General features: G+C 45.4%; 1 protein-coding gene across 2 annotated transcripts in view; it reads left to right on the forward strand.

Moving 5' to 3' along the window:
• Positions 1-27,217, forward strand: part of CDKL5 (cyclin dependent kinase like 5) — a 114,648-nt gene that overhangs the window by 47,660 nt on the left and 39,771 nt on the right. For both annotated transcript variants that reach the window (XM_068144731.1, XM_068144732.1), the window contains exons 4-7: positions 7,919-7,964; positions 14,023-14,159; positions 17,868-17,988; positions 22,282-22,341. In XM_068144731.1, the coding sequence (XP_068000832.1) occupies positions 7,919-7,964; positions 14,023-14,159; positions 17,868-17,988; positions 22,282-22,341 (364 nt within the window). The remainder of the gene's footprint in view (positions 1-7,918; positions 7,965-14,022; positions 14,160-17,867; positions 17,989-22,281; positions 22,342-27,217) is intronic.

Consider the following 27,217-nt stretch of genomic DNA (forward strand, 5'->3'; position numbering starts at 1 on the left):
CTCCTCTGCCCTGCTGAAGCCCCATCTGGAATCTTGTGTCTAGTTCTTGGTCCCTCAGGTCAAGAAGGACCTCAGGGAACTAGTTGAGAGAGTCCAGCACAGAGCCACAAAGCTTCATTTACCTGTCCTGAGTAGGGGGGAAAGGAAGTGGGATCCATATGGAAATTCATAGTATAGAATCACAGAATCAACCAGGTTGGAAAAGACCTCAGAGGTCAAGTCCAACCTATTACCTGATACTTAACACCACCTGACAATTAAACCATAGCTCCAAGTGCCACATCCAAGCCTTTTTTGAACACCTCCAGGGATGGTGACTCCACCACCTCCCTGGGCAGCACATTCCAATGGCCAATTACTCTTTCTGGGAAGAACTTTCTCCTCACCTCCAGCCTAAACCTCCCCTGGCGCAGCTTGAGACTGTGTCCTCTTGTTCTGGTGCTGGGTGCCTGGGAGAAGAGACCAACCCCCACCTGGCTACAACCTCCCTTCAGGGAGTTGTAGAGAGCAGTAAGGTCTCCCCTGAGCCTCCTCTTCTCCAGGCTAAGCAACCCCAGCTCCCTCAGCCTCTCCTCACAGGGCTGTGCTCCAGACTCGTCTTTGCCAGTCATACTGGAGGAGGAATACTCTGACTTCTGTGCTTGGTGATTTTAATTTAGAAGACAAAGGGGTGGGGGGGGAGGGGACAAAGTGGGGAAAAAAAAGCCTGTTTCAGACAAAATTAGTTCTGGCAACCTGTCTACACTATTTACCACCTCTGGAGAGAAGGGCAGGCAGCTCAAGAGGAATACAGGGATCTGGTGAGGTCATGCAGAGAGAAGATCAGAAAGGCAAAAGACACAGGACAAGAGACAATGAGGTGAAGCTGTACCAGGAGAGGGTTAGGTTGGACATGAAGAAAACCACCTTGATTGAGAGAGTGATGAGAGGTTGGAACAGGCTGCCCAGGGAGGTGGTGGAGTCCCCATGCCGGGAGGTGTTCAAGAAGCTGTAGCTGTGGTGCTTCAGGAGATGGTTTAGTGGCCATGGCAACTGGGTTAGGGTTGGATTTGATCTTAAAGGTCTTTTCCAGCCTTGGTGATTCCATGATTCTATCTGCTGAGTAAGCTGGATGTATCTGATCTTGCTGCTCATCAGCAGGGACTACTTTGCTGCCCGTGGAAGAGCAGTGTAGTCATAGAAACACAGAATCACAGAATCATTCGGGTTGCAAAAGACCCTTGAGATCACCAAGTCCAACCATTAACCCTACTCTGCCAAGTTCACCACTAAACCATATCCCCAAGCACCACATCTAAAGGACCTTTAAACACATCCAGGGCTGCTGACTCAACCACCTGCCTGGGCAGCCAGTTCAGCATGTCACAAAATAACTTCTGCTTCTCTGAAGCAAAGCATTTCAGACTTGCAGGCAGATTCATCTGTAGGTATCCAGGGACATATAAAGGTTCTTCTGTGTAGTTCACACCTTTCACAGCATGCAGAGGGGCTGCATTCCCCTGCTGGCTTTTAGTATATACACAGAAGGACTATTGCACAGGACTTAGAGGTGAGCTTTGAGTGGCTTGCACTCGTATACTGACTTAAAGTTAACATCTCCCTGTGAAGCCAGGCTGAGGGAGCTGGAACTTGGAGCAGAGGAGCCTGAGGGCTGCCCTCATTGCTGGGGATAAAGATTCGCAGGGCAGTGTGGGGAGGACAGAGCCAGGCTCTTCTCAGGGATGTCTAAGGACAGGACAAGGGGCACTGAGTGCCAGCTGGAGCAGAGCAGGTGCCCAGAAAAAGAAAACTTTCCCTGTGAGGGTGTGAGAGGGCTGGAGCAGGCTGCCCACAGAGGTTGTGGAGTCTCTTTCTCTGGAGGCCTCATCCAACCTGGCCTTCAACACCCCCAGAAAGGAGGCTTTCACAGCCTCCCTGGGCAGCCTGTGCCAGACTCTCACCACCCTCACACTCAACAACTTCTTCCTCAGCTCCACTCTAACCCTGCTCTGCCTCAGCTCCAAATCATTCCCCCTTGGCCTGTCTCTAGACACCCTCATGAAAAGTCTCTCTGCAGCCTTCCTGTAGGATCCCTTCAGGCACTGGAAAGCAGCTCCAAGTTCTGAATATCTAAAATTTTACTGGAACCCAGGTTGTCCTGCAGGCAGAGGAATGGTGAGGATTCAGAAATAGCTGCAAGCCTACTGAAACCACAGAGGAGCCTCATTCCATAGCATTCTGGGAGGCAAGATGAAGGCAACAGGTTAAAAGCTCCACCATCACAAATGCTCAAAGCTGACAGCTGTGTGACAACTGTGGGGGCATCCATATGGTGTGAAATGATGGAATTTGTGTTTGGGAAGGCTAGAAATGGATGTGCAAAAATTCACTTAGTCACAGAGTACATAAAGCAAGGCAGAATTTGAGGGGTACAGGCTATGGGTTGCCCTGCTGGAAGGCAGCTCCAAGGAGAAAAGCCTTAGAGTTCCAGTGGGCAGCAAGTTCTGCATGGGACAGCAATGTGCCCTTGTGTCCAAGAGAACCAATGGCATCCAGGGGTGCATTAAGAAGACTGTGGCCAGCAGGGCTAGGGAGGTTCTCCTGTCCCTTTAGTCTGCCCTGGTGAGACCCCTCCTGGAGTACTGTGTCTAGTTCTGGGCTCCCCAGTTCAAGAGAGATAGAGACCTGTTGGAGAGAGTCCAGTGGAGAGCTCTGAGGATGATTAGATAACTTGACCATCTCCCCTGTGAAGAGAGACTGAGAGCCCTGGGGCTGTTTAGCGTGGAGAAGAGAAGGCTGAGAGGGAATCTGATCAATGCCTATCAATATCTGAGGGGTGAGTGTCAAGATGAAGGTGTCAGGCTCTTTGTGGTGGTGCCCAGTTGATAGGGCAAGGAGCTATAGGTACAAGCTGGAACACAGGAGGTTCTACCTCAATACAAGCAGACACTTCTGTATGGTGAAGGTGATGGAGTACTGGAGCAGGCTGCCCAGAGAGATTGTGGAGTCTCCTTCTTTGGATCCATTGCAAAGCCAGCTGGATGTATTGCTGTGTGAGGTGCCCTGGGTGCTCCTGCCCTGGCAGGGGGCTTGGCCTGGTTGACCTCTGTAGGTCCCTTCCAACTGCTGACATTCTGAGGTTCTGTGGAAAGGTCTCACTCTTTGTCAGATCTGCTGGTGCACCCAAAGGGAACCCAAGCCCTTCTCTGTATCTAAAATAGAAGCAGCTATCTCTAAAGCTAAATTTAAACTGAGAAGATTCTGTGGTTAAAAAGATTCAGTAAAGCTGCAGAAAGCCTCCAAAATTTCCTCAGGTACTGTCCATCTCATTTAGCTTTAGCCAGCTGAGAGTTCCGTAGCCAATGTGTGTTGTCAAGGCTTTCCCAGCAGCCAGTAAAAGCAGGGGAGGGAGAGCAGTTTCAGCCAGAAGGTTGCTAATTGTGATAATTTCCAGATGGTAAGAATTTCATTTCACATGTTGGACTCTCCCAATTTCCATGAGCTAGGAAGATTGCTTGTGCAAGATCTCAAGCAGTGGGTGAGATTAATTCCACCCAAGTTACTTGACTGGCCAACTCTCCTGTCTGCATGGTTTCTTTTCCTGCATGCACAAACATCTCTGCCTGCTTGTGTGGTTAAGGTGCATTACAGAAAGTGTTCCCTGCTGGGACCTGCACAGGTTTTACCTTCTCTGTAGCAGTATTGTGTTCCACTGCTGTGTTAATATCATAGAATCATAGAATCACCTGGGTCAGAAGGGACCTCTAGAGGTCATGCAGTCCAACCCCCCTGCAGTCAGCAGGGACATCCTCTACTAGATCAGGCTGCCCAGAGCCCTGTCAAGCCTCCCCTTGAATATCTCCAGGGGTGGTGTCTCTACCACCTCCCTGTTCCAGTGCTCGGTCACCCTCCTGGTGCAGAACTTGTTCCTCATAGCCGATCTCCATCTGCTCTGCTCTCATTTCAAACCATTGCCCATGGTCCTGTCCCTGCAAGACTTTGGAAACAGTCCCTCTGCAGCCTTCTTGCTGTCCTTTAGCTTGTGTCCATTTGATTGTGATTGTAATACACATGCTAGAAACCCAAACGAAGTATTCCCAACTGTGTTGCTGAAGTAGGAACATCTCCATGCCAATGTAACTGTACAGCATCAATTCTCACATCCCACAAAGCAATCTGGCACAGTTAGCAGCAGGACCAGAATTTCTGAGGCTCATCCTCCTTCTTTAACCTGAAAATCAGAGAATAAAGTACTTGTCCTCTCTTGAGTATCTTTGTGAAGCTATGAATATCTCTGCTACAGGCTGTGCATTTCCTTTTCCTGATGTAATTGAAGGTACCACCAAAGATCAGTAAAGCTTTAAATAACTTTCAGAGGAGGTCCAGTTAGAAGTCTCTCACAGAAACGCTTTGGTTGGAAGGGACCTCAGAGCTCATCTCCTCCAACCTCCCCACCGTGGACAGGAACACTTCTCAGCAAGACTCAGCTGCTCAAGGCCTCATCCAGCCTGGCCTTCAACACCCCCAGGCAGGAGGTAGCCACAGCCTCCCTGGGCAGCCTGTGCCAGAGTCTCACCACCCTCATACTGAAGAAATTCTTCCTCACCTCCAGTCTAACCCTGCTCTGCCTCAGCTTCAAATCATTCCCTCTTGTCCTATCTCTAGACAACCTCACAAAAAGTCCCTCTGCAGCCTTCCTGCAGGATCCCTTCAGCTATTGGAAGGCAGCTCTGAGATGCCCCCTGGAGCCTTCTCTTCTGCAGGCTGAACACCCCCAGCTCCCTCAGCCTGTGCTCCCAGCAGAGCTGCTCCAGCCCTTGGAGCATCTTTGTGGCCTCCTCTGGCCTCAGTCCAGCAGCTCTGTGTTCTTCTGCTGGGGACCCCAGAGCTGGAGGCAGGATTGGAGGTGAGGTCTCAGCAGGTCTCCCCTGGCACCTTCACTTTTCTCCTTTCCTTATGTTAAGCTTCCAGGAGAATGTTTCAGATAAGATCCTTAACATTAGAGGTTGTCATAAGAAAAACACAGATTTAGGATGTCATCTGTTGATCTCCTAGAGGCTTATTTCTCTCAGGTCCAAGGCACTATGAGCATTCTCTTAAACAGAAGTCAAAGAAGAAGTAACAAACAGGAAAGCTTTAGGAGTCTTTGTGGTGTAAAGGTTTAAAATCTTTAGCTTAATAAAGTTTTTCCTTAATATTTGCTAGTGGCAGTGTGACTTCAGATGTCATTAGGGAGATAAAGAACATCTAAGGTTACTGCAAAAATCCAAGAGTGAGAAGTGCACAAGGCAAAGCTTGGGGTTTGACTGCAGTGTTTGGTCTAAACTAGATGCAGCTGTGAAAAAGAAAGCTCCTTCAGGGGAAGGTTTGCCTTCTGTCCTTTGTAAGGTGATGTAGTAGCAAGTCTTCTGCTGGTACGGAGCAGGAATAGCTCCAGCAGTAGTTTGTGTCGGAAAGCACTAGGCCTGACTTGGTGTCATCCTGACATGTGAGCAGGGTTTAAATGAACCTTAAAAAAACCCTCAAAAATCAGCATTACAATGTGAGGTTATATAACCAAGGCTCTGGGTGTGAAGAACAATGTCAAAGAACGTTTACAAGCAAATTATTAATTACTCTTAAGGCAGGGAAAATCCCTATTGGAAAAACAAAATTGGAAACAACCCCAAAACCCAATATAGCAACCCAAACCCAACCAAAACCCCCAACACAAAACCACCAAAAATCAAGCAACCAAAAAAACCCACAAACAAAACCAAACCCAAACAAACTCCCCCCTCCAAAAAAAAAGGTTCTATTAAGAGCATGTTACTACAGATTCCAGTGTGCTGCAAACAGTGTGCTGGAGAGTGGTGGTGGATGGTGCCACATCCAGCTGGCAGCCAGGCACTAGTGGTGTCCCCCAGGGATCAGTGCTGGGCCCCAGCCTGTTCAGTATCTTTATTGATGATCTGGAGGTGGGGATTGAGTCCACCATTAGTAAGTTTGCAGATGACAGCAAGCTGGGGGCAGGAGTTGATCTGTTAGAGGGCAGGAGAGCTCTGCAGAGGGACCTTGCCAGGCTGGACAGAGTCCAAGGGCATGAGATTGAACACATCCAAGTGCCAGGTTCTACACATTGGCCACAACAACCCCAGGCAGTGCTCCAGGCTGGGGTCAGAGTGGCTGGAGAGCAGCCAGGCAGAAAGGGACCTGGGGACAAGGCTGGGGAGAGGTCTAGAGCATAGCCCTGTGAGGAGAGGATGAGGGAGCTGGGGTTGCTTAGCCTGGAGAGGAGGAGGCTCAGGGGAGACCTTCTTGCTCTCTCCAACTCCCTGAAGGGAGGTTGTAGCCAGGTGGGGGTTGGTCTCTTCTCCCAGGCAACCAGCACCAGAACAAGATAACACAGTCTCAAGCTGTGCCAGGGGAAGTTTGGGCTGGAGGTGAGGAGAAAGCTCTTCACAGAAAGAGTGGGAATGGGAATGTGCTGCCCAAGGAGGTGGTGGAGTCACCATCCCTGGAGGTGTTCAAAAAAGGCTTGGATGTGGCACTTGGAGCCATGGTTTAGTTGTCAGGCGGTGTTAGGTATTAGGTAATAGGTTGGACTTGATGATCTCTGAGGTCTTTTCCAACCTGGTTGATTCTATGATTCTATGAAGCGAATTGCAAAGCTGCTTTCCTAGCCTTAACCTCAGCTGAAGATGGTTACACAGAATCACATAGAATCACCAAAGTTGGAAGAGACCTCAAAGATCATCAAGTCCAACCTGTCACCACAGATCCCCTGACTAAACCATGGCACCAAGTGCCACATCCAGTCCCCTCTTGAACACCTCCAGGAACGTTTACTCCACCACCTCCCTGGGCAGCACATTCTAATGGCTAACCACTCTCTCAGGGAAGAACTTTCTCCTCACCTCCAACCTAAACTTCCTCTGGTGCAGCAGCATTACCAATTTTATTTTGGCTGCAGAGAGCCTTCTTTACAAATGGTGAGGTGTTCAGGCAGAAAGAAGTAGGTGACATTTATGAGTGTCATCATGTGGTAAGGTGTGGAAAGATGAAATTGTACAGGACCAAAAAAAAACCCATCACCCAAACCACCCTTGGGTGAGTGGCTCCGGCTCCCTCTTCATTTGACAGCAGGCATCATGACCAGGAGGCAAGCTGGTTTCTGGAGATGAATTACCATTGGCAGCAGAGAGAGAGCAATGCCATGTTTCTGCACAGAAATGTTACAGGCAATGCCATCTGCAGAGCAAAGCTGACTGGCTCCTTCTTCCACAGCAGCAAATTTCCTGTGACTTGTGAGAAAAACTCATCCAAGTGGTGCAGACCTCCTTTCCCCTTCCCCCTTCAAAGCATCACTTAGTGAAGAACTGTGTTAAGAAATGTACACAAGGTAGTGTCTGGGGGAACTGCAGCCTGGGATCTCAGTCTACTCCAGTGTTGTCTTTCATTCATCCACTGTCATTGCAAGGAATATAAACTATTTGAAGAGCAGAAGAGAATCAGTAGGAATTCCACAGGTGACCTTTAGGAAGGTTTAAGAGAGGCCAAACAACATTTCATGTTGAGGGTGTCAGGGAGTGATAGGACTGGGGGGAATGGAACAAAACTAGAAATGGGGAGATTCAGATTGGATGTTAGGAAGAAGTTCTTTCCCATGAGAGTGGTGAGACTCTGGCACAGGTTGCCCAGAGAGGTGGTGGAAGCCTCCTGCCTGGAGGTTTTTGCAGCCAGGCTGGATGTGGCTGTGAGCAACCTGCTGTAGTCTGAGGTGTCCTTACCATGGCAGGAGGGTTGGAACTGGCTGCTCCTTGAGGTCCCTTCCAACCCTGACAATTCTGTGATTCTCTGGATTTTTTTTGTTTCCCACTGTCTGGAAAAAACAAACCACCAAAGGAGATGCACCAAATGTCGCTCATTTCCCTTTCTTTGTTCTTTTTGTGTGTTGCAGGAGACACATGAGATTGTGGCTATCAAGAAATTCAAAGACAGCGAAGGTAAGGTTTTTCTCCTGCATAATCTTTCATGTCAATAACTCCATTGTTCATACCTCTTCTCCAGTTAAAATAAGAAGCCTCATCTATCAAGACATGGTTTAAAAATTACCATGATTCATTAGCTCTGTGAATATTCCAGGCACTTGATCCTTCATACCTGCCAAGGGATTGCAGTATGCACTCCAAGGAGCTAACTACCTTCCTTTCTTGCTGCATCTATCTTCATGTGGCTGAGAATTCTGGTGCCATGCATGGTAGTAAGATGGAGACTGGATGTGAGCTCCAAATGTCTTGTAGTAGTGGCTTGCAGAGCCTTAGGCTTCACCACCCTCTGGGAGGGGATCTAAACATCAGGGGGACTTGAAGGGGTATATGGAGGAGGCTGAGACAAGTCGCTCAGTTTAGTGGTATGAAGAGGAGGAACTGGGCAGCTCTTGGGCATCCATGAGAGGATTGGAGGCAGCAGCTCTGCCCTCCCTTCGCCAGGCTCCACTGTCTGTGAGAAGCTTGCTCTTTTCTCTCTGGCATCAGCCCCTGTGTCCCCTCCAGCGTTGCTGGGTAGGGAGCAAAGCCAGCTCATGCAGAGCTTACTGCTGCTGGCAAAGCAGAAGCAGGACCCCTGGCAGCTGCTGCCAGTGCTTCACACACCTGATCTTCCCCTAGCCTCTGCTTAGTGGGGGACACTGGGTGCCTGTAACAGGCAAACCTAGAAATCAAACACAGCAGCAGCTGCCTACCTGGCATACAGCAGAACTTAACCCTGAGCCCTGCTGGCCTGGCACACACAGAAAGGGAGGCCAAGGATGGACTAACAAGAGAGGAATCATTCTGGTCTGAGGCACTGCAGCTATGGCTTGACATCTCCCAAGGCTTTAGCTGAAAGCTAACAGTGTGGTTTAGAGAGACAGCACTCACTTGACTCTATTTGTCTTTATTTGTGGGTTTATTTTATGTAGTTTTAATTTTATTTTATTTTTACAATGTTATTTTATTAGTATTTTATTTTAATTTCTATTTGATTTTTCCATTTTTATTTGATTTTTACTTTCTTTTGTATTTTTATTTGTATTTTACTTTGAATTTTTATTTAATTTAATTTTAATTTGTGTTTATTTAAAATGTTATTTTTATTTTTTCAGTTTAGTTTTTCCTTTCTTTTAGTTGTATTTTTATTTGTATTTTATTTTGAGATGTTATTTAATTTTATTTTAATTTGTGTTTATTTTAAATGTTTTCATTGTATTTTCATTTATTAAACTTTTTTGCTTTTATATTTTTATTTAAATTTTAAATTTTTTAAAATTTTATTTTAATTTGTATTTTATATTTCATGTTTATTTTGTTTTGTTTTCATTTTTTAAACTTTCTCTTATTTTTTACCTTTTAAATTTTTATTTTATTTTTAAATGTGTAATTTTATTTTAATGCTTTTTCTTTTAAATTTTAATTTTCATTTTATTTTATTTTCATTCTTTATTTTATTTTTATTTTGTATTTTTTACTTTTTTATTTTTATATTTTTTACTTTTTTATTTTATTTCTATTTAATAATTTTAGGTTTTTAAAAAATATTTTATTTGTCATTTTTTAATTTTAATTTTATTTTGCATTTTTACTTTACTTTGCATTTTTACTTTTCATTTTTACTTTATTTTGCATTTTTATTTTGCAATTTTACTTTATTTTGCATTTTTATTTTGCATTTTTATTTTATTTTGCATTTTTACTTTGCATTTTTACTTTATTTTGCATTTTTATTTTTCATTTTTACTTTATTTTGCATTTTTACTTTATTTTGCATTTTTATTTTGCATTTTTACTTTACTTTGCATTTTTACTTTACTTTGCATTTATTTTATTTTGCATTTTTACTTTACTTTGCATTTTTACTTTACTTTGCATTTATTTTATTTTGCATTTTTACTTTACTTTGCATTTTTACTTTACTTTGCATTTTTACTTTGCCTTTTTACTTTACTTTGACTTTTTACTTTACTTTGCCTTTTTACTTTATTTTGCATTTTTATTTTTATTTTAATTTTCATTTTATTTTTAATTTTTAACCTTTTTTTTTACATTTTATTTTATTTTAGTGTAGCAAACATTTCAATTGTTTGGGAATTTTTTTGTCCCAGGATTGCTAGTGGCCCTGGAGGAATGATTGGTTATGAGATCTCTCATATTCAGAGTCAGAGAGACCCAGCAAAGTCTAATCTGTGTCTGTTGTGCTGTGCAATGCAAACTCTTTGCTTTCCAGCTGGTTTTTGCCAGGCAGTTGGGTGGTTTTCATGATTTATTTATTTTTTAGCTCTGCAATTCAGAAGTATGTTTAAAATCTCTATTAAAGAATCCAAGAGATAATTTATTTGTGGTGCTCATCTTGACTGGGTCATGAAAGTACTTCAGAGAGATGAGTGCAGGAAGGGTCAGTGGGAGCGGTGCAATTCTAGGGGCACTTCAAAAGCTTCCTGAAAAGGCAGAGTTTGGAATTGTCTTGTACACAGAGGAGTGAGAAAGGGCATCAGACCTACTAAGCTTGGTGGAACTCTGTTATTATTGCTACCTGTAAGGGGCTTAGAGATTAAACAGCCAGAGATAGAGAGAGGTGATTCTGCCTCTCTGCTCTGGGGAGGCCTCACCTGGAGTACTGCATCCAGCTCTGGAACCCTCAGCACAGGAAGAACATGGACCTGATGGAGAGGTCCAGAGGAGGGAAACAGAAATGATTAGGGGGTTTGAGCACCTCTGCTGTGAGAACAGGCTGAGGGAGTCGAGGGTGTTCAGCCTGGAAAAGAGAAGGCTCCAGGCAGAACTCAGAGCAGCTTTCCAGTACCCAAAGGGGGCTAACAGGAAGGCTGCAGAGGGACCGTTGCCAAAGGCCTGCAGGGACAGGACCAGGGGCAGTGGTTTGAAATGAGAGGAGAGCAGATGTAGACTGGATGTGAGGAACAAGTTCTGCACCATGAGGGTGCTGAAACACTGCAACAGGTTGCCCTGGGAAGTGGTTGAAGCCCCCATCCCTGGAGATTTTCAAGGTGAGGCTAGAGAAGGCTGTGAGCAAGCTGCTGTAATAATGGAAGATGTCCCTGCTGAGTGCAGGGGGGTTGGACTGGGTGACCTTTGGAGGTCCCTTCCAACCCATCCCATTCTATGATTCTATTCAGCACAAATCCTAACCAATGAATCTTAGCAGTAAGTCCCAAACAGGATTATTACATTAGCCTGCACAAAACAACAACAACAAAAATGAAAACAAGCAATGCAACATTGCCATTAGCTGTGGCTTTCCAAGAGCAGGAAATAATATCAGTTTACAGGACTGATGACTGCCTTTCAGAGTTGCAGCAAGTTGTTTACAAGTTCCTGGAAAGATGACAGAAGTTCTTTTGATGAATTTGATTCAGCCCATTTCACATCTGTCTCATTAATATGGGAGTTCATTAGAAGGCTGAATGTGCTGTAATTGTTTGTATTGCCATTTTTGTGGCGCTGAATGTTTTCTGCTGTTGTTTGCCATGTGCAGGCTAAATGTGCTGGGAAGAGCCTGCCTAGCTCTGGGGTGGAAAATGAAATTATTTCGATTGCTCTAAATTATACATTTTTTTTTCACTCCAAACATTGGTGATGATAGTGTTTTGCTTTCCTCTTCCCTCCTGCTATACTTCAGTTTCTCTTTTATTTATTTCTTGGTTTTTGGTTTTTTTTCCCCTCTCTTCTGGTTGTGGTGATCTGGAGGAGGGGATTGAGTCCATCGACAGTAAATTTGCAGATGACACCAAGTTAGGAGCAAGTGTTGATCTGTTGGAGGGGAGGAGGGCCCTGCAGAGCGCTCTCGACAAGCTGGACAGATGGGCAGAGGCCAATGGGATGAGATTTGATAAGGCTAAGTGCAGGGTTCTACACACTGGCCGCAGCAACCCCATGCAGTGCTGCAGGCTGGGGTCAGAGTGGCTGGAGAGCAGCCAGGCAGAAAGGGACCTGGGGGTGCTGGTTGATAGTAGGCTGAACATGAGGCAGCAGTGTGCTCAGGTGGCCAAGAAGGCCTATGGCATCCTGGCCTGCATCAGGAAGAGTGTGGCCAGCAGGAGCAGGGAAGTCATTGTGCCCTGTGCTCAGCACTGGTTAGGCCACACCTTGAGTCCTGTGTCCAGTTCTGGGCCCGATAATTTAAGAAGAATATTGAGACTCTTGAACGTGTCCAGAGAAGGGCAACAAAGCTGTGGAGGGTTCTAGAGCACAGCCCTGTGAGGAGAGGCTGAGGGAGCTGGGGCTGTTTAGCTTGGAGAAGAGGAGGCTCAAGGGGAGACTTCATTGCTGTCTACAACTCCCTGAAGGGAGGTCGTAGCCAGGTGGGGGTCAGTCTGTTCTCCCAGGCAATCAGCAACAGAACGAGGGGACACAGTCTCAAGCTGTACCAGGGGAGGTTCAGGCAGGATGTTAGGAAGAAATTCTTCACAGAGAGAGAGATGGGCCATTGGAATGTGCTGCCCAGGGAGGTGGTGGAGTCGCCATCCCTGGAGATCTTCAAGAAAAGCCTGGATGAGGCACTTATTGCCATGGTCTGATTGATTAGATAGGACTGGCTGATAGGTTGGACTGGATGATCTTGGAGGTCTCTTCCAACCTGGCTGATTCTATGACCTACATTTGCACAACCTGTGCCATGCTCTCTCCTCTGCAAATCTCTTGCCTTTTGCTTGATCAGAAAAAGGATTTCCCTGAGCTGTTTCTTCTTTTTCTGTCTGACTTATTTTGTGGTACCTGAGCTGCAGATTGGGATTTAGCTTTGAATTTATGCAGTCCTGGCCCATTTAATATCTACAACTACCTGAAAGGGTGTTGTAGCCAGGTGGGGGTTGGTCTCTTCTCCCAGGCAACCAGCGCCAGAACAAGAGGAAACAGTGTCAAGCTGCACCAGAGGAGGTTTAGGCTGGATGTTAGGAGGAAACTCTTCCCAGCAAGAGAGATTGGCCATTGGAATGTGCTGCCCAGAGAGGTGGTGGAGTCACCATCCCTGGAGGTGTTTAAAAAGAGACTGGATGAGGCACTTGGTGCCATGGTTTAGTTGATTAGATGGTGTTGGGTGATAAGTTGGACTTGATGATCTCTGAGGTCTTTTCCATCCTGGTTAATTCTGTGTTTTGTATCTCTCTGTTGTGCATGAGAGGTCTAAGAGATTAAGAGCCCTTCATGTGCATGGGAACAAATGCATTTCACTTTGCTAACTGAAAAGACGAAACCTGGCATTGTATTGGTAGCATCCTTTAGAACCTTTGGGGGCCCTTGGTGATGAGAATGTGCATTAACACTCTCCCAAAACACTCCTCCTTCCTTCAACGGTGTCCAGGCAACTAAACTGTCAAAACAACACTTAGACTTCTCAGGTTTTTTTCTGAGGATTTTCCTCAGGTTCAGACTGAAGGCTTTGCTAGATTGATCCTTGCCCTGCTGCCCTCTGTGGCTGCTACCCTGCTCCTCCTCGCTGAATTGCCGTTGAAAGCCTCGAGGAGAAACTTCCTGCGCTTAAAAAGCCGTGCTTAAAATTTATTCTGGCTTTTGGGGGAATCAAATGAAAGCATTTTAGAATCAAAGAGGTTTCCTTGACGTCGTTCAAAACGTGAGCTTTTGCATTCCTGTGGTTTTCCTGAGGGCTTGTTAACCTTGCCAGTGCTTGTGGGGTGGAGGATGAGTCTGTGCATGCACGTTTGGTGGAAGCTCATTAGTGCTCTTCATAATGAAAAAAAGATACAAACACACATGAGTTGTTTCTTAGGTCTTTTTCTGCCACTGAAAACCTAGGTGGTGGTGTTGGGAAGCCTGTGTTGGTTGCATAGTGGTAGCACAGTCACCGCTTAACCACTCTTCCAGTGCGGAAGCATCCAGGCAGCAGAGAGAGCCCACACTGGAAAAGAAACCTTTGGCTCTGCAATATCTGGAACATGATAATTTAAGCAGGGGTTCAAAAGAACGATTTCTAACACTTGTTCCTTGGGGGTGTTGGGTGTCTTGTTTTCCTTTTTAATCTGTTTTGCTCTGTCACTTCTGCTTTGCACTGTAGAAAATGAAGAAGTCAAAGAAACCACTCTTCGAGAGCTTAAAATGCTTCGCACTTTGAAACAGGAGAACATAGTGGAGCTGAAGGAAGCCTTCAGAAGAAGAGGAAAATTGTACTTAGTTTTTGAATATGTGGAAAAAGTGAGTTGAGTTTGTACTATTTTTGGCACAGTTTAATCATCAGCTTATTGGGAAAGTCTTTGAAGTGCTCAAATCTGTAAAGAGGAACAGCAGAAACTTGGATGCAATCTGAAGTTGTGGTTAAATATTTACTGTGGGAGGGCAGCACTGCTTCCTTTACTGATGGTCTTGCTTCAGGTATTTGAAAAAAACCCTAACTTCTTCAATGTAAGGAGTTCTTCCTCTGGGAGAAAGGGGGTGCTGGTGGACAGAAGGATGTCCATGAGCCAGCAATGTGCTCTTGTGGCCAAGAAGGCCATGGGCATCCTGGGGTGGATTAGAAGGGCTGTTGTTAGAAGGTGGAGAGAAGTTCTTCAGCTCCTCTACCCTGGTGAGTCCACATCTGGAATATTGTGTCCAATTCTGGGCTGCTCAGGTCAAGAAGGACCTCGGGGAAATGCTTTAGAGTGTCCAGCACAAAGCTGCTGCAGGCAATGGAACATCTCCCTGTGAGGCCAGGCTGAGGGAGCTGGGGCTTGGAGCAGAGGAACCTGAGGTCTGCCCTCATAGTTAGGGATAAAGATGTGTGCCAGGCTCTGCTCAGGGATGTCCAAGGACAGCACAAGAGGCACTGGGTGCCAGCTGGAGCAGAGCAGGTGCCACAGGAACATAAAGAGAAACTTTTTGCCTGTGAGGGTGGCAGAGGGCTGGAGCAGGCTGCCCAGAGAGGTTGTGGAGTCTCCTTCTCTGGAGCCATTGCAAAGCCAGCCAGAAGTGTTCCTGTGTGAGCTGCCCTGGGTGCTCCTGCTCTGGCAGGGGGCTTGGCCTGGATGCTCTCTGTAGGTCCCTTCCAACCCCTCACATTCTGTTATTCTACGCTGTTAAAAAAAACTTGTGTTCCAGTTGTGTAGACTGGAATACCCACCATCTGAAACAAAAATTCCCTCCATACTCTAGAGACTAGTGCAATGGATCATGATGTAGTCAAGATCATAGGCTTGTGACCTTGAAATCTGTTTCAACTTTCTCCATCCTTCCCTGTTAAAAATAGGATTTGTTTGTATATTTCTGTAACAAGGCCACTATCAATAGTTGCTTAGAGGGATTTGGCAGAGATCACTGTCATTAGCTCCAATCCTGACCTCATTTGAAACCATTCCAAAATTTCCTTAGATTACCCTACTACTGCCAAGCATCCTGGGCTGTTTCCAGGGGGAAACCTGGAGCACATTAGTTTTGCATTATTTTTCAGCCTTTGTGATGCAGGTAGGCCTTCCCTCTGAATGCTAAACCACTCAGCATTTCTTGATGGAAGTATTTCAGGTACACACTGTGAAAAATAAACACAAGCTTAAAGATCTGTATCTCTGGAGATTTCAAGAGATATTGCTCCCTTGACTTGAGTTTTCCTTTCTTATCCTGCCAATGTGATGTTGCAGTCTAGCTGAGTGCTAGAGCTCTTCAGTCAGTTCTCTCTTCTGTGAAGATTTCTCACCCTAAATCATAGAATCACAGAATCATAGAATGGTTTGGGTTGGAAGGGACCTTTAAAGGTCATCCAGCACAACACCCCTGCACTCAGCAGGGACATCCTCCACTAGATCAGGTTGCTCAGAGCCTTGTCCAGCTTCACCTTGAGTATCTCCAGGCATGGGGCCTCAACTCCTTCCCTGGGCAACCTGTTCCAGTGTTCCATAGTGCAGAAACTGTTCCCAACATCCAATCTAATTTTGCTCTTCTCTCATTTCAAACCATTGCCCCTGGTCCTGTCCCTACAGGGAGGAGTGGAAGGAATTAAAAAAAAAGTGATATAGTAGGCAATTTTTTTTCTTTAACTGCTGCTGAACACCTTGTGTCCTTTAGGGAACCTTAGATCTCAAAGCCAGATTACTTACATTGACATGTAGTCTAATCTCCTTTATTCATCATCCCCTTAGTTAATGTCTTCAGCTAGGATTATATGTGGCTGTGTTGACGCTCCTATTTTGGTTCATCTTTGTAACACTAACTTCTTGACTTACTTACCCAGATCCACAGGCTTGGGTGTGGATGAGAGTGCAGCTAAAATCAGTGTGATTCCTTCACAGAAAATACCTTTTCTCAGCTCTGAAATGTGTTTCTAAGGGAACTGAGAGCAATTATTCAGAGATGTCTGTAGAATCATAGAATGGCTTAGGTTAGAAGGGGCCTCAACGATCCTCTAGTTCCAACCTCCCTACCATGCCCAGGGACACCTCTCAGCTCCATTCAGCTGCTCAAGGCCTCATCCAACCTGGCATTCAACGCCCCCAGGCAGGAGGCAGCCACAGCCTTCCTGGGCAGCCTGTTCCAGAGTTTAACCACCCTCACACTGAAGAACTCCTTCCTCAGCTCCACTCTAACCCTGCTCTGCCTTAGCTCCAAACCATTCCCCCTTGGCCTGTCTCCAGACCCCCTCAGCAAAAGTCTCTCTGCAGCCTTCCTGCAGGATCCCTTCAGCTCCTGGCAGGCAGCTCTGAGGTGCCCCTGGAGCCTTCTCTTCTGCAGGCTGAACACCCCCAGCTCCCTCAGCCTGTCCTTGTAGCAGAGCTGCTCCAGCCCTTGGATCATCTTTATGGCCCTCTTCTGGACCCACTCCAACAGTTCCTACTTCCAAATATTATCAAAGTTTTCTCTCTGTTTGTATTCATTAGAAGTCTCACAAGAGAAATCTGAACAATTGTATTGTACAGCTAAAGAAAATGTTTGTCTAAGACAAGGTAAATTTATTTTAAATGAAAACTCTCCAGATGCTCGAATCTGTCATGAAATGAGTTGTGTAAGCCTTCTCCCTCTTCAAGTGGGCTGCTGCTGCCCATTCTTCATTCAGCTTTCAGAGCACAAACTCCATTGTGCTTCTAATCACAGGAAAGTGGAGACATTTGCTAAGATAATGGGAATCTAAGTGTCCTTTGTCAAAGAGGAAATTTTGTACTGCAAACAATCCATTTATTTTCTTCCCTAGGTATATAATTAAAACAGTTCACATGGCCAGAGTTACTGTAGTGCACATATGTCTAAGACTAATGTAGATGGTGTATAGGTATAGGGTACTCCCCAGGTTAGCATTTGTGCCCCTGTGAGGCATTTTTATGTCTGTGACAACATCTGTACTAACAGGCTGCTGTTGCTGTAACTGTATATGGTATGGGGACTTGAACATTGCTATGAAGAGAGACTGAGAGCCCTGGGGCTGTTTAGTCTGGAGAAGGGAAGGCTGAGAGGGGATCTGATCAATGTTTATCAGTATCAGAGAGGTGGGTGTCAAGTGAAGGGGGCCAAGGTCTTTTTGGTGTTGCACAGTAATAAGACAGGGAACAATGGAGACAAACTTGAACAGAGAAGGTTTGAGCTCAACATGAGGAGAAACTTCTTGACAGTGAGGGTGACATCCTTAGAGCAGGCTGCCCAGAGAGGTTGTGGAGTCTCCTTCTCTGGAGATTTCCAAACCCACCTGGATGTGTTCCTGTGTGACCTGCTGTAGGTGATCCTGCTCTGGCAGGGGGTTTGGACTGGATGACTTCTGGAGGTCCCTTCCAACCCCTTAACATTCTGTGATTCTGTGATATCCTTATGGCTAGAATATACTCCGTGGATGTTGGAGCTACTGACTCAGTGGCCTAAGTATGTTGTTTGAGAACGCTGAAAGCATGTTCTCTTCTAGAAACTACAGGAGAACTCTCTGAAATGTGATGTCTCTTAACCTTGTAGAATATGCTGGAGTTGCTAGAAGAGATGCCAAATGGAGTTCCACCAGAAAAAGTGAAGAGCTACATCTACCAGCTCATTAAAGCAATTCACTGGTGCCATAAGAATGATATTGTGCACAGAGGTGAGTGTCTGCAAAATAAGCCCTGGGTAGGGCTTTGCATTCTGAAGGAAGAGGATGTGCTGGCTTGCACTTAAAATAAATATAAGACCTTGCTTTATATCAACAGGGGTGGGAGGGGGGAAACCCCTGTCAATTTGGCAGGGTTTTAATCCTGCTGCATGACTTCAGATCTCTTTTAACGTGAATTCATCTGCAGTCCACTGGCTCTGGGGTGTGATGTAAAGACTGCATGATATGCACAGCAGAGTGAAATGCAATACAGGGAAAGGTTTTAACATCCCATGGAACTCAGGCACTACACTTTCGAATCTGCTGAGGCTGCATCTGGAACGCTGGGGCCAGTTCTGGGCCCTTCAGTTCAAAAATAAAAGTAAAATATAAGTAAAATGTTAAAAATAAAATGATAATAAAAATAAGGTAAAAGAAAGCTAACATTTTAAAAATGAAATTAAAATAAGATACAAGGAAAATAACATGTTAAAAGCAAAATGAAAATGGAAATCAGATAAAAGGAAAATAACATTTTAAAAGCAAAAATTAAAGCAAAATAGGATTTTAAAAATGAAATGCAAATGAAAATCAAAGTAAAATGATATGTTGAAAGTAAAATTACAGTATCACAGTATCACCAAGGTTGGAAGAGACCTCCAAGACCATCGAGTCCAACCTGTCACCACAGACCTCATGACTAAACCATGGCACCAAGTGCCACGTCCAATCCTCTCTTCAACACTTCCAGGGATGGTGACTCCACCACCTCCCTGGGCAGCACATTCCAATGGCTAACAACTCTCTCTGGGAAGAACTTTCTCCTCACCTCAAGGCTAAACTTCCCCTGGTGCAGCTTGAGACTGTATCCTCTTGTTCTGGTGCTGGTTGCCTGGGAGAAGAGACCAACCCCCTCCTGGCTACAGCCTCCCTTCAGGTAGCTGTAGATGGCAATGAGGTCTCCCCTGAGCCTCCTCTTCTCCAGTCTACACAATCCCAGCTCCCTTAGCCTCTCCTCCTAGCGCTGTGCTCAAGGCCTCTCCCCAACTTTGTTGCCCTTCTCTGGACACGTTCAAGAGTCTCAATATTCTTCTTAAATTATCGGGCCCAGAACTGGACACCGGACTCAAGGTGTGGCCTAAGCAGTGCTGAGTACAGGGCCAGAATGACTTCCCTGCTCCTGCTGGCCACACTCTTCCTGATGCAGGCCTGGATGCCCTTGGCCTTCTTGGCCACCTGAGCACACTGCTGGCTCATGTTCAGCCTACTCTCAACCAGTACCCCCAGGTCCCTTTCTGCCTGGCTGCTCTCCAGCCACTCTGTCCCCAGCCTGTAGCTCTGCATGGGGTTGTTGTGGCCTAAGTGCAGCACCCAGCACTTGGACTTGTTGAATGTCATCATGTTGGACTCTGCCCATCTGTCCAGCCGGTTATCCTATCCTATTCCTAGCCTATTCCTATCCTATCCTATCCTATCCTATCCTATCCTATCCTATCCTATCCTATTCCTATCCTATCCTATCCTATCCTATCCTATCCTATCCTATCCTATCCTATTCCTATCCTATTCCTATTCTATTCTCATATATGTATTATCTTATATAAATATATTTATTTTTATTTAAACACTGTTTGTATTTTTATCTAATTTACATTGAATACCAATCAAGCAGCAGAAGAGTCTGAAACTATTTGTCAAAGTACAGTTTGATAAAGGTCCCAGCTCTGGATGCCACAGTATCAATTTCAAAGCAGATTTAAAAATAGACAACCCTTTTTTTATCCAAAGCAGTGCTGAGAAGCAATGAAGAAAATCCTTGCTCCAAGCATTGAGCACTACACACTTCACATCTGCTTGCTTCCCTAGGCAACTAAATGTCACTTCCTTGTATCATTTTGCAACATCCCAGTACTCTGCACAGTCACTTGGTGGCCAGGAAAAATCTTTATGCATCTTTTGTCACTCCATATTTTGCTTTCAAAGACTCCCAAGTGGCAGAAAATGAGTTCTGGGTGTTCACAACCTGAGCTGCTGGAAGGTTCTTTCAGCAGGCGCTGTGGGAATGCTTCGTTTCTGCTGGGGTGAATCATCTGCACCTACAGAAGGAAACCTGAGCTGCTGACATTTTAGACATTTTACCAGTAAACACAAAAAGAATTGCTATATTTGATATTTTTTAATATTTTATGGTTTTTTCCTATTTTAAATATATCTTTTATATACCAATGTATTCAATATATTGCTATTGAAGATATATCTATAGTTCAGTGTGTCCTATATATTTATGTCTGTATATCCCAGCATTACACAGAATCAACCAGGTTGGAAGAGACCTCCAAGGTCATATTTATATGCTTGCATTTTAACATCAGCACATTCAATGTACATCAATATATTTTCAACCTGGATCACTGTATATCAATATATTGATCTATTTGTTTATTTATAGATGGACAGATGAGTGGAGTCCAATGGGATGGCATTTAACAAGTCCAAGTGCCAGGTGCTGCACTTTGGCCACAGCAACTCCATGCAGTGCTACAGGCTGGGGTCAGAGTGGCTGGAGAGCTGCCAAATAGAGAGGGACCTGGGGGTGCTGATTGACAGCTGCCTAAACATGAGCCAGCAGTGTGCCCAGGTGGCCAAGAAGGCCAATGGCATCCTGTCCTGGATCAGGAAGAGTGTGGCCAGCAGGAGCAGGGAAGTCATAGTGCCCCTGTACTCTGCATTGGTTAGGCCACACCTTGAGTTCTGTGTCCAGTTCTGGGCCCGATAATTTAAGAAGGACATTGAGACTCTTGAGCGTGTCCAGAGAAGGGCAACAAGGCTGGGGAGAGGCCTTGAGCACACAGCCCTGTAAGGAGAGGCTGAGGGAGCTGGGATTGTTTAGCCTGGAGAAGAGGAGGCTCAGGGGAGACCTCATTGCTCTCTACAACTATCTGAAAGGTAGTTGTGGCCAGGAGGGGGTTGGTCTCTTCTCCCAGGCAACCAGAACAAGAGGACACAGTCTCAAGCTGCGCCAGGGGAAGTTTAGGCTTGAGGTGAGGAGAAAGTTCCTCACCAAGAGAGTCATTAGTCATGGGAATGTGGTGCCCAGGGAGGTGGTGGAGTCACCGTCCCTGGAGGTGTTCAAGAGGAGATTGGACATGGCACTTGATGCTGTGGTTTAGTCATGGGGTCTGTAGTGACAGGTTGGACTGAATGATCCTTGAGGTCTCTTCCAACCTTTGTGATACTGTGGTTTATATTTCACCATTTCTATATATCAAAATATTAAATGCATATTGATCTGTTCAATCTGTATCACTATATTGATCTGTTTGGATATTCATAGATTCATTTTAAAACACTTTCATATATCAGTGCAGTCAATATCTACTGATGTACTCAAACTATATCAATGTCTTGATTTATTGGTATATTTAGAGATATATTTTTAAAACATATATCAATATATTCAGTATGTACTGAGATATTCAAACTATATCAATCTATTGATCTACTTGTATATTTATAGATATATTTTAAAGCATATCAATGTATTCAATATCTACTGATACCTTCAATCTATATCAATATATTCAACACCTTGATACATTTGTATACTTACATATTTATATTTTACCAGTTTTATGTATCAATATATTCAATATCTATTGAGATTTATTTTCAAACATCAATATATTCAGTATCTACTGATATATTCAAACTATATCAATATATTGATCTATTTGTATATCTCTATATTTTACCAGTTTTATGTATCAATAGATTCAGCATCTATTGAGATATATTTGAAAACATATATCAATATATTCAATATCTACTGATATATTCAGACTCTATCAATATATTGATCTATTTGTATATTTATTTATATTTTAACAGTTTTATGTATCAATATATTCAACCTCTATTGAGATATTCAATCTGCATCCATCTATAGCAATATATGTTTGTTTATTGATCTATTTGTTTTATCATTTTTACATATCAGTGTATTCAATATATATTGAGATGTCAATCTATATCCATCTATATAAATATATGAATATATTTGTATATATATTCCTATTTTAACGTTTCTACACATCCATATATTCAATACCTATTGAAATGTTCAATACCTATTGACATGTTCAATACCTATTGATATATTCAATGTATATCACTACATATCAATGTGTTGACCTGTTGGTTTATTTATCTCTTTCTTTTTTAACACATCTGAGTTCTACATTAACAAAAAGAGAAGTTAACAGGAATTTTTTGTGGTTTTTCTTCTCTCTCACTCTGTTCCTGCAGACATCAAGCCAGAGAATCTCTTAATAAGCCACAATGATGTTCTGAAGCTATGTGACTTTGGTAAGTTCAGTAGACAGACAACCTGCTTCTTGGAATTTTAAAAGCAAACCTCCTGCAGTGGGTTTTTTGCCTTGCTCATTGAACAGTTCTGCAGTGTGTGCTGGTTAAAACCTTCCTCTTCAGGTTTGTGGCTAGCACTGGGATTGGAAAGCTCTCTGTGCTTAAAGTGCATACCCTGTGAAAGAGCTGTGTGAGCATGCAGGTAGAAATGCTGCAGAGCTGGCCAAAGAGCAACCTCGTGAGGTTCAACCAGGAAAAGTGCAGAGTCCTGCACCTGGGAAGAAAGAACAAACTGCAGCAGTACAGGTTGGGAGGGGATCTGCTGGAGAGCAGCCCCAAGGAGAAGGACGTGGGAGTGCTGGTGGGCATCAAGTTCTGCATGGGACAGCAATGTGCCCTGGGGGTCAAGAAGGCCAATGGGGTCCTGAGGGGCATTCATAGGAATGTGTCCAGCAGATCCAGGAAGGTTCTCCTCCCACTGTGTTCTGCCCTGCTGAGACCTCCCCTGGAATATTGCATCCGGTTCTGGGCTTCCCAGTTCAAGAGGGACATGTGTCATGTGTCCACATATGATTTTCATAGAATCATTCAGGTTGGAAAAGACCCTTGAGATCATCAGGTCCAACCATTCACCCTACTCCACCGAGAGTTCACCACTAAACCATATCTCTGAGCACCACATTTAAACACCCTTTGAACATCTCCAGGGATGGTGACTCCACCACGTCCCTGAGCAGCTTGTTCAAATCCCTGACCACTCTCGCAGTGACAAAACTTTTCCTAATGTCTAGCCCAAGGTTGGCCTTCCAGTATCTTAAGGGGGCCTACAAGAAAGCTGGGGAGGGACTTTTGAGGGTGTCAGAGGACTGGGAGGGTGGGGAAAAAAATAGAGATTGGATGTTAGGAAGAAGACCTTCCCCATGAGGGTGGTGAGAGACTGGCAGAGGTTGCCCAGGGAGGTGGTGGAAGCCTCATCCCTGGAGGCTTTTGCAGCCAGGCTGGATGTGACTATGAGCAACCTGCTGTAGTGTGAGGTGTCCCTGGCCATGGCAGGGGGGTTGGAACTGGATGATCCTTGAGCTCCCTTCCAACCCTGACAACTCTATGATTCTATGATTAATGATTGCATGGATGGAGGTTAGAGTCAGGGTTGTAGGTGTGATATCAAATCTGATGTTGATGGCATATCAATACCTCTTTAATGTCAGCTTTAAGGCTTCAAAGAAGCAGCACCCAAGCACAAAGCAAACTTTGCCCACAGGAGTAATCCCCACAGGACAGCAGAGCAGAGTGTGCACTGTGCCAGCAATCTGCATTTTGATTTTTTCATTGCTACCTAGACACAGAATAAAACATTGTTCCCTATAAACAGCTTAGATGTTGGCTTGGCAAAGAAAACCCAATTCCATAGTGCTACCCAAGGGCACTTTTGAGTGAGAGCAGTTAGAAATCTGTCATTCCAAACCTCTGCAATTTTGACTGAGGAGAATAACTGCTGGGGAAAAAGAAAAAGATTGAAATAGTTTCACAGGACACAAAGAAGTTGTTTGTCATTTGCAGTGCAGCTTGTTTCTTTTAATCCTAAAGGCATTTTTGCTTAAGCATTCAGAAGCAATAACTGTTCTAGGAAAAGCCCTAGAAGAGTTTGGTCCATAGGAATTCTTTGAATTAAGGGCAATTTGTTCTGTAGTGTCAGGCGCTGCACAGCTCTGACAGAGCACCAGGGTACTGCTGCACTCTGCCCTAGGTGTCTTTGCCTTTTGTGATGCCCACAGGCCTCCTGTCTACCCTCTCCTGGCACTTCTGTGCCCAGGTTGCCCTGACAGCCTTGCCTAGAGCCCTGAGCTGGTGGGGCAGGTGTTTTTTCCCGTACCCTACACTTATTTTTCAGTGCCTTGCCCACCTGCAAAGCAAACCTTACTGGGGTTGGCAGGGCCAGGGTTCTTCTGGGGAGGTGAGGCTGGTGCAGCATACACTTTTCTCCCTCTCCACCCCTTCAGTCCTTGCACTATCTGAGTGGGTAGAGGACCCAGTCACTGCCTTGCACAGAGCTTAGCAACCCATCAGTGGGCACTGCTTGCTTCTGGTTAGTGTGTGCTAAGGGCACACCTCAGAGCTCATCTCCTCCAACCTCCCCACCATGGGCAGGGACACCTCAAGTAGACTCAGCTGCTCAAGGCTTCATCCAGCCTGGCCTTGAACACCCTCAGGAGGGAGGTAGCCATAGCCTCCCTGGGCAACCTTTTCCAGTCTCACCACCCTGACACTGAAGAACTTGGGGAGAACTTTGGGGAGCAGGGTGGCTCAGCTTGGTAGTGCATCAGACCCTTAATGGGAAGGTCGTGAGTTCAAGCCTGCAGTGGGCAGTAGTGTCCTCCCTACTGTAGTCCTGTGGTCTGTGGTGACAGGTTGGACTCGATGATCTTTGAGGTCCCTTCCAACTTTAGGAATACTGAACTTCTTCCTCAGTTCCTCAGCTCCTGCCTAAACCTGCTCTGCCTCAGCTCCAAACCATTCTCCCTTGTTCTGTCTCTAGACACGCTCAGGAGAAGTCTCTCCGCAGCCTTCCTGCAGGATCCCTTCAGGTCCTGGCAGGCAGCTCTGAGGTCCCCCTGGAGTCTTCTCTTCTCCAGATTGAACACTCCCACCTCCCTCAGTCTGTCCTTACAGCAGAGCTGCTCCAGCCCTTGGATCATCTTTGATGATTTGATGTTTGCTCTCTGCCTGCCTTTCCTTAATCCCTGTTTTGGCACACAGGTGCTTGTCACCTAGAGCATCACATTCCTCATGTGACAACAGATGCAAAGCAAAGGTCTGGGAGTCCATCCTAAAGCAGGTATTGAAGTAATTGGATGTTTCCAAACAGCCCAGCAGACAAAGCAGTCTGAAGAGGGAAGTTGAGAGGTTTTTAATAACCCAGTTCTTGGGCTGTGTTCTGTACACATCGTGCTAGTTAAAAATGAGCTCGAATCTGGTGCTTGCCTGGACACATGTTGTGTGGGCGGCATTTCTGCCAACAGAAGTGGAGAAAGGGAACAGGACCAAACTCCAATTACAGCAGATGCCTCTTTCTGTTGGAAATAGGCTTTCTGACTAGAGCCTTTGCTGTTTCAACACCAGGTCTTCAAAAAGCACTTGTTTTTAACAGTCTCTTAATCTCTGTGTAATGCATAAGGATAGAAATGGTGAAACACAGGACGGGAAAAGACCTCCAGAAATTCTGTAGTTCTTTCACCTACTCAAAGAAAGGATTAATCCTATCTGTGTCATCCTTGACAGGTGTTTGCTTAGCTTATTCTGAAAATTCTGGATAGTGGAGGCTCCCTGGTGCTCCTAGGGCCTCCATTAAAGTGCTTACATGTAATTAGTGCTAGAATGGTTTACTTTGCCTGTGGAAGCAATGAATTGTTAGGGTTGGAAGGGACCTCAAGGATCATCCAGTTCCAACCCCCCTGCCATGAGGGGTTTGCCTTTCCATTGCTTGCTTAACTCCAAGCACATTTAGGATTTCTCTGGAGTTTACAAGTGCTAACAGAGCAATATTTCCAATTAGAAAGGATAACCTCCTCTCATCAAGAAAGAAAAGATTGACTTTTATTCTCTCTCCCACTCACTGAGTAAGATGGGACTCCAGAGAATCATGGAATTATCAGGGTTGGAAGGGAGCTCAAGGATCATCAAGTTCCAACCCCCCTGCCATGGCTAGGGACACCTCACACTACAGCAGGTTGCTCACAGCCACATCCAGCCTGGCCTTAGAAATCTCCAGGAATGAGGCTTCCACCACCTCCCTGGGCAACCTGTGCCAGTGTCTCACCACCCTCATGGGGAAGAATTTCACCATGAGGTCTACCTTCAGCTTACTTGTTTCCCTAGCAGAAATTGTCAGCCTTCTTTTTCCCTTACACCTTTTTTTTTTTCCCTTGACATCTCTCCCACCATCTTCTGAGTTGTTTAAAGTCCTTGCTTGAAATTCTTTATTCTGCATCAGGATTGATTTCCAAACTCTGTTGCACCTTCATCTTCTCACCTATTGCTTCTCACTGCTTAGAGTTTGGTTTAATCTTCTCCCTAGCAACCTGCCCTGATTTTTGTGTCAAAAAAAGTTCTTCCCAATACTTCAGCACAATGTGGAGGAAGAAATAATCAGCTGACTCTTCCATGACCAAAAATACCCCCAAGTAATTGTGCCCCTAGAGAAAGGGATTCTGCTTTCTGCTGGACATGAGCAGACAGTGTGCACTTCCAGCCCAGAAGGGCAGTGGCAGCCTGGGCTGCATTGAAACATGAGTGGCCAGCAGATCGAGGGTCAAGAGAGGGCATTCTGCCCCTCTGCTCTGGGGAGACCTCACCTGCAGTGCTGTGTCCAGCTCTGGAGCCCTCAACACAAGAAAGACATGGACCTGATGGAGCAGGTCCAGAAGAGGCCAGGAAGATGATCGGGTAGGTGGAGCACCTCTGCTGTGAGGACAGGCTGAGGGAGCTGGGGGTGTTCAGCCTGGAGATGAGAAGCCTCCACAGGGACCTTATAGCAGCCTGCCAGTACCTGAAGGGGGCTACAAGAAGGATGGAGAGAAACTGTTTATGAAGGCCTGCAGTGACAGTGAGGGGCGATGGTTTCAGACTAGAGAACTAGAGCTTTCTCTTCTCCAGGCTGAACACCCCAGCTCCCTTAGTCTGTCCTCACAGCAGAGTTGCTCCAACCCTTGGATCATCCACTCCAGCAGCTCTGTGTCCTTCTGCTGGGGACACCAGAGCTGGAGGCAGGATTGGAGGTGAGGTCTGAGCAGAGTAGGTTCCAGGGGCAGAATCCCCTCTCCTGCCCTGCTGCCCACACTCCTCTGGCTGCAGCCCAGCCCACAGCTGCCTGGTGGGC

This window comes from Melanerpes formicivorus, unplaced genomic scaffold, assembly GCF_026170545.1.
Source record: "Melanerpes formicivorus ecotype bairdi unplaced genomic scaffold, bMelFor1.0.p_v2 SCAF_11, whole genome shotgun sequence".
Classification (NCBI taxonomy): Eukaryota; Metazoa; Chordata; class Aves; order Piciformes; family Picidae; genus Melanerpes; species Melanerpes formicivorus.